Source organism: Salvelinus sp. IW2-2015, linkage group LG4q.1:29 (assembly GCF_002910315.2).
Source record: "Salvelinus sp. IW2-2015 linkage group LG4q.1:29, ASM291031v2, whole genome shotgun sequence".
Lineage (NCBI taxonomy): Eukaryota > Metazoa > Chordata > Actinopteri > Salmoniformes > Salmonidae > Salvelinus > Salvelinus sp. IW2-2015.
Window position 1 is genome coordinate 28,303,060 of NC_036842.1, and position 6,849 is coordinate 28,309,908.

At 44.9% G+C, this 6,849-nt stretch overlaps 2 protein-coding genes across 2 annotated transcripts in view; one reads left to right on the forward strand and one right to left on the reverse strand.

The window, feature by feature from the left end:
* The window catches only part of actr1b (actin related protein 1B), a 5,977-nt gene extending 4,024 nt beyond the window's left edge, over positions 1-1,953 (reverse strand). Inside the window, exons 1-3 of the mRNA XM_023984303.2 lie at positions 1,787-1,953; positions 250-314; positions 58-133 (exon numbers count right to left, since the gene is read on the reverse strand). Of these exons, the coding sequence (XP_023840071.1) occupies positions 58-133; positions 250-314; positions 1,787-1,834 (189 nt within the window). The 5' untranslated portion in view covers positions 1,835-1,953. The remainder of the gene's footprint in view (positions 1-57; positions 134-249; positions 315-1,786) is intronic.
* Positions 1,954-2,404: 451 nt separating this feature from the next.
* On the forward strand, positions 2,405-5,055 carry LOC111961777 (E3 ubiquitin-protein ligase MARCHF5). Its single transcript, XM_023984304.2, has 7 exons — positions 2,405-2,546; positions 2,950-3,036; positions 3,139-3,341; positions 3,516-3,646; positions 3,874-4,048; positions 4,240-4,406; positions 4,498-5,055. Exons 2-7 carry the CDS (start codon positions 3,008-3,010, stop codon positions 4,672-4,674), a joined length of 882 nt encoding a protein of 293 aa, XP_023840072.1. The 5' UTR covers positions 2,405-2,546; positions 2,950-3,007; the 3' UTR covers positions 4,675-5,055.
* The last annotated feature ends 1,794 nt before the right edge of the window (positions 5,056-6,849 follow it).

Genomic DNA, 6,849 nt, shown 5'->3' on the forward strand with positions numbered 1-6,849 from the left:
TGTGTGTGTGTGTGTGTGTGTGTGTGTGTGTGTGTAAGGCTATGGTATGAAGCCTACCTCTGCTTTGGGTCCAATGAAGAGGTCCCCCTCCAGGGCTCCTGCCATCACGCGCACGTGCTTGGGACGGCCCACGCTGGATCACACACAGCAGAACACAACACAGTTAGAAACAACCCCACGGGTGTTATCCATCTGAATCACAGCTGTGTCTTATTGATGTAGGATAGGTACAAATAAAGGAGGTCTTACTAGTTGGGGAAGCAGTATTTGGGGATCTGGTCTCCAGCAAAGCCAGCTTTGACAACACCTGAACCCTGGGGAGAGACAGATGGAGGTAGAGGGAAGATTAGGAGAGATAGGACAGGAGAGAAAGTTATTCATATCAAGCTATGACTACTTAAGTTGTCTGTCCCAAGCCACAACAATTAACACTCCTTCGTGTGTGTTGAGTCATAAGACACAGCCTGAGGCAGCGGAAGGCATTATCCCACTCTGAGACATCACACACATTACAGCCCATATCTGCTGGGTTATGGCTGCATCACTGGGCTTTAACATGCCTAGTGTTTCCTTATAATTAATAGTCATAAGGGTTTGAGTAAAACATTAGCCCATGAAAGGCCTCTGGGCTCATGACAGGGCAACAGATGACACAGGTAGTATTATGTTGACAACAACACAACAGTTATCACCTGCAAGGTCCGGTACACTCATTCAGGACCAATTATCTAGCAAATAAGCTCATTTAGGAAACAAGTGGTTTATTTATAGTGTGGTGCACATAATCAGTGACTGGTGGCGATAGCTAACGCTGCTAGCTAACTTCTTTGTCGACCAACGCATTTCGCATAGATGGCTAGCCGTTCGCAAGGTGGGGTTTGTTTCCCGGCGACACAACTGTGTATCTAGCCGGTGTTGCAGCTATTTACCTAGCTAGTGCCTGACGTTAACTGTAGATGTATCATATAAATCTAGCTAGATAGTTATTCTTCCAGAACAGAACATATATGATGGAGACGATACAGGCAAACCAGTGTTTGGATGAAAAATAACAACGTAAGCTGGCTAAATAACGTTAGCTGATTCTGCAGCACACACAGCAACATACATATTTGACAAAGATACATTCTACTACACGAGGTGCACGTGGAAAGAGGTGGCTAAGCGCAAGCGGAATATATTTATGAATAGTAAGCTAGTACAATGTATTCAGTAATGTCCGCTATCAAAGCACAGCTAGAACAATAAGACAGATATTTCACCGGATGTATAAATGTGAATCATCCGATTAGCGTTTCCACTCACTACCAAATATGGTAGTGAGAGGAAGCCCAGTAGCGGGCAGTGGATTTTGGCCAACATTATGCAAATGTCCTCATAGATGAAACATTTGATCTCAATCCAGTTTTCTTTTCCCAAAACTACAATCTGTTGAAAGACTTTACCCTTTGCCAAAGTAAAAAAAAAAGAAGGCGTTTAGAAGGGGTGCAAAGGCGAATTTAGTTATTGCACACGCGCACCTCAGAATAGGTATTCCCTGACGGAAATATGCAGATGTGTGCTAGAACAGGCCAATAGGATCTCGCTAGCTCGTACTCGGCTCTGCCCACCTCTTTCCTTGTTCTGCCCACTATGACTTTGTTTCCATTGGAAACGACAGGCTGTTGCCTATCTTTGTTTAGTTATAAAAATCTTTGATCAAAACCTCCAACACAGCACTAGCTAGCTAACCTCCCTGGCTAGTCGTTAGCTAGGCAAGGGTGTGGATGAGTGACATCATACTTACATTATCGATCACAACCGGCTGGTTAGCTATAATGTCATAGGACTCCATGACGAACTGATTGTTTAAGATATGTTTCTATTAATCCTTTGATACAATCTTGCCTATTTGATATTTTAATCATGTAAATAACGCCCTGTCACTCTGGTCTCAGACCACCGGTCGCTGCTGCTTGCGTTGATCACAACCCAACCCAGTAGGTATGCGGTTGTCTCTAGAGTAGACTGACAGTGCAACAGCCAATGGCAATACTGCCAGCTGGAGCCCACGTGCTCGCTGTCAAACCCAGATTCAGGGTTGTGAGCTTGTGCAGTTTTTGCCGGCTTGTTTTTCCATCATCATCATCATAATCATTATTATCATCATCACCATCTTTATGAATAAATGTACCTTCAGCTAAATAAACTTTCCCCCTTTCCAAGATGAATAGATGAGCATCAGAGTGGGTGGAAACATAATATCTATTACATTATTATGTGCATGTTTGGGAAATCATGGGCAATTATTAATGAACAGAAATTATGTATGTTTTATCTGTCTGTAAATTCCACAACATCCAAAAATGTTGAAGTTGGAGAAAAAAAATGTATTTGCCTTTAAGAAAAAGTGGCTGTAACCGGAAGAACTGTTATGTATTTTTGTCCGTCCGTAGGACAGGCAGTTCGAATATTTTTTATAAATCAAATCTCTTTTATTGTCATCCAACCAGTTAAAAAACTGACTGTAAGGTACTTACAGGTTTTTAAATAGAGGTATTGTCGAGGTAAGAAACCACTGTCATTATTCAACAACAACTAAAAGTTATGAATTCCTCTAATCTATAGTTAGCTAGCTAGGTAGTTACGCACCGGAGGTAGCTAGTATGGCTACTCTTAACACTTGGCCGTTAGCAAGTATCACAAAGCGATTAAAACTTATGAATGGCAAATTGTATGGACATGTCATTTTCTGATCCAACTAAAACATAGAAAATATGCATCACAGCATTAACTATAGCTAAAATTAGTTTAGCCAAGGCCTTTGTAGCCAGTTAGCCAGCTAAGTTACAAGTTTGACCGGAAGTGAGTTTGTGAATGTAGAAGAAGCAAGCTAATACAGGCAGTTAGTAAATAAATGCTGTCTATATTTTAGCCAGATGTAGAGAAAGTGAAAGAATGTGTGTGTAGGTCTTGCCTGGCTGGCCCATGGTGAGACGGGGACCTAGAGGAACTGAACAGACTCAAGATGGCCTGTGTGGAGGAGCCCCCTGAGAAGTAAGTGTGTGTGTGTGTGTGTGTGTGTGTGTGTGTGTGTGGTGTTGTGTGTGTGTGTGCGTGCGTGCGTATTAACCTGTGTCTCCCTCTGTGTGTTTCCAGGCACTGCTGGGTGTGTTTTGCGACAGAGAAAGAGGACCGCGTGGCAGAGTGGGTGAGCCCCTGTAGATGTAAGGGCTGTACCAAGTGGATCCACCAGGCCTGTCTGCAGCGTTGGCTCGATGAGAAGCAGAAAGGAAACAGTGGAGGAGCCGTCAGCTGCCCTCAGTGTGGCACAGAGTACCGCATTTTCTTTCCCAAAATGGGTAACTAACACACACACACACTGCATCATCTTACCCAAGGTGAGATATAGAACAAACACACTCACCAACTCGCACACAAACACACTACAATGAAAGCTCTATTCTGTAGCTTTCATGTCCAGATGTGTCAGTTAGTTAATGGCTGTCTGTATATGTTTGTCCCCCACCCTCCAGGGCCATTGGTATACTTCCTCCAGCAGATGAACAGTGCTCTGTCACGGGCCAGTCCATTCACTGCTGCCGGTGTGGTGCTGGGGACAGTCTATTGGTCAGCTGTCACCTATGGAGCTGTGACTGTCATGCAGGTACATGCCTCTTGACTTCTGAACCTTAACCCTGTCATACGCGTTATACCCTTGACCTCTAACCTTTGACCCATAACTAACACTAACTACTCACTAGTTCAGTAACTAGTTGAGTGAATCCATTGCAAACAACAATGCAACTCAAAACACAAGAGTCCCAGTTCACCTCTTTCCCTCCCTCCCCTCCCTCCCTCCCTCATCTTCTACCCCTCCCCCTCTTTCTCCAGGTGGTGGGCCATAAGAAGGGCTTGGATGTGATGGAGAGAGCAGATCCTCTGTTCCTCCTGATGGGTCTACCTACCATCCCTGTGATGCTTGTCCTGGGCAAGATGATCCGCTGGGAGGACTACATACTGAGGCTGTGGCAGAGACACTCCTCTAAACTACAGCTGCTATTGCCAGGTATACATGCATGCATGCATACATACATACAAAAGTGAGAAGACAGGTTGTCTGCCTGGGGTATGGCTGTCTGTCTGAGGTATGGTTAACTCTAGAGGTTTAGTAAACGTTACAGCATATAGTACATTCTGCAAATGAAATGCATTTGACAAAACAATTTTTAACTCTTCCTCTCTTCCCCTCCCTCCCAGGTATAGGTCGTCCGTTGCTCCGTGTGCCAGCTGATGGGGGTAATGGAGGGGACCACCTGTCAGTGTCTCGTACTCTGTGTGGAGCTCTCATCTTCCCCTCTGTAGCCAGCCTGGTGGGACGACTGATCTTCAGCAGGGTACCCTCATCTCTGCAACGCACTGTTCTGGTGAGGGGAGAGTGTATTTGTACAGTATGTTTCAAGGCTGGGGTAGAATTTGTTTTATGTTTGTCTCTCGCTCTCTTTCTCTGTGTTGTAGGGTGGTATAGCATTTGTGGTGATGAAGGGAGTGTTGAAGGTGTATTTCAAACAGCAGCAGTACCTCATTCAGGCCAACCGCCACATCCTCAACTACCCTGAGAGAGGGAGGGACGGAGAGACGGAGGGACGGAGCGAGAGAGGAGAAGACGACACAGAGGACAGCGGAAATGAGTGAATGCAAGACTCCCCCTCCCCAACCTTAACCCCGGGGGAGGGAGAAAGAGTTGGAGTTCGGCACACAAGGACAGCAGAAATGATTGACAGCCTCCCAGAATCCTCTGTTCCCAATCGCAATGTAGTTTTATTTTACTCAGACAAGGGGTGTGTTTAGGAGGCGCATTACATTTCCGAACAGAGAACTTGTCCAATAGGAATGCAATTGTTTGTTTTTTTCTCCCATTTAGGTCTCCTGAATGCGACCCAGCTCTTCTATTTGCATTGTAAGATATCCACCCAACCATGACTGTATGTGTGAGTGTGTGTGTACACTGTAGAGCCCATGCTATTTTATTTGCCTGTATGAATGAATTGGCAAATAAAGTGATTTGATTGTTAATTTCTGCATTCTCTCTGTTTGATGTGATTGATTAGGATCCCCATTAGCCAACTCCTATGGCGACAGCTAGTCTTACTGGGGCCTGACATGAAGCAAAAAAGACAGACAAAATTACTTTTCAATTTGCATACATTTAAAAACAACATGTAGTGTATGTGTGCATCTAACAGTTACACATACATGTCAGTACATACACATAACAAGGACGTCACATTAGGGCAAAGCGTTGTGCCCTGATGTGTTACTTTATTATAATTTTTTTTAAACCAGGTTTGCTGTTCACTTGCGCTATATAAGATGGAAGGGAGAACTCATGACTCTGTATAATACTCTACATTTCCTTGAATTTGTTCTGGACCTGTGGGGACATGTCTAGTGGGGTAAGTGTGTGTGTCAGTGCTGTGTGTAAGTTGACTATGAAAACAGTTTCTTATAAGAAACATATTTAATAATAAGATAAAACTAGAGCCTGCAGAACTTGCTTTGTGGAGTCTGGTGTCATATCTTTATTACGGATAGACCTCTCCCCATCTTTACAACCATTGAATCTATATATTTTGACCATGACAGTTCACAATCTTAAGTAACACCAAGTAATTTAGTCTCCTCAACTTGTTTTACACAACACCATTCATTACCAGATTAAGGACCCTGGGACTAAACACCTCCCTCTGCAACTGGATCCTGGACTTGCTGACGGGCTGCCCCCCAGGTGGTAAGGGTAGGTAAGAACACATCTGCCACGCTGATCCTCAACACGAGGGCCCCTCAGGGGTGTGTGCTCAGTCCCCCTCCTGTACTCCCTGTTCACTCATGACTGCACAGCCAGGACACGACTCCAACAACATCATTAAGTTTGCCGATGACACAACAGTGGTAGGCCTGATCACCGACAACGATGAGACAGCCTATAGGGAGGAGGTCAGAGACCTGACCGTGTGGTGCAAGGACAACAACCTCTCCCTCAATGTGATCAAGACAAAGGAGATGATTGTGGACTACAGGAAAAGGAGGACCGAGCACGCCCCCATTCTCATCAACTGGGCTGTAGTGGAGCAGGTTGAGAGCTTCAAGTTCCTTGGCGTCCACATCACCAACAAACTAACATGGTCCAAGCACACCAAGACAGTCATGAAGAGATCACGACAAAACCTATTCCCCCTCAGAAGACTGAAAAGATTTGGCATGGGTCCTTAGATCCTCAAAAGATTTTACAGCTGCATCATCAAGAGCATCCTGACGGGTTGCATCACTGCCTGGTATGGCAACTGCTCGGCCTCCGACCACAAGGCGCAACAGAGGGTAGTGTGTACGGCCCAGTACATCACCGGGGCCAAGCTTCCTGCCATCCAGGACCTCTATACCAGGCGTTGTCAGAGGAATGGCCCTAAAAATTGTCAAAGACTCCAGCCACCCTAGACATAGACTGTTCTCTCTGCTACCGCACGGCAAGCGGTACCGGAGCACCAAGTCTAGGTCCAAGAGGCTTCCAAACAGCTTCTACCCCCAAGCCATAACAATCCTGATCAAATGGCTACCTAGACTATTTGCATTAAGCCTCCCCCTCTTCTATGCTGCTGCTACTCTCTGTTATTATCTATGCATAGTCACTTTAATAACTCTACCTACTTGCACATTGCCTCTGTACCGGTACCCCCTGTATATAGCCCCGCTATTCTTATTTACTGCTGCTCTTTAATTATTTGTTATTCTTATTTTTTTTATTTTTTTCACCTTTATTGAACCAGGTAAGCTAGTTGAGAACAAGTTCTCATTTACAACTGCGACCTGGCC

Coding starts and splice junctions, on each gene's coding strand:
- LOC111961777 (XM_023984304.2), top strand. CDS start 3,008: ATGGCCTGTGTGGAGGAGCCCCCTGAGAA. Junction 3,342..3,515: donor CATTTTCTTTCCCAAAATGG/GTAACTAACACA, acceptor CCCACCCTCCAG/GGCCATTGGTATACTTCCTC. Junction 4,407..4,497: donor CTCTGCAACGCACTGTTCTG/GTGAGGGGAGAG, acceptor TCTGTGTTGTAG/GGTGGTATAGCATTTGTGGT.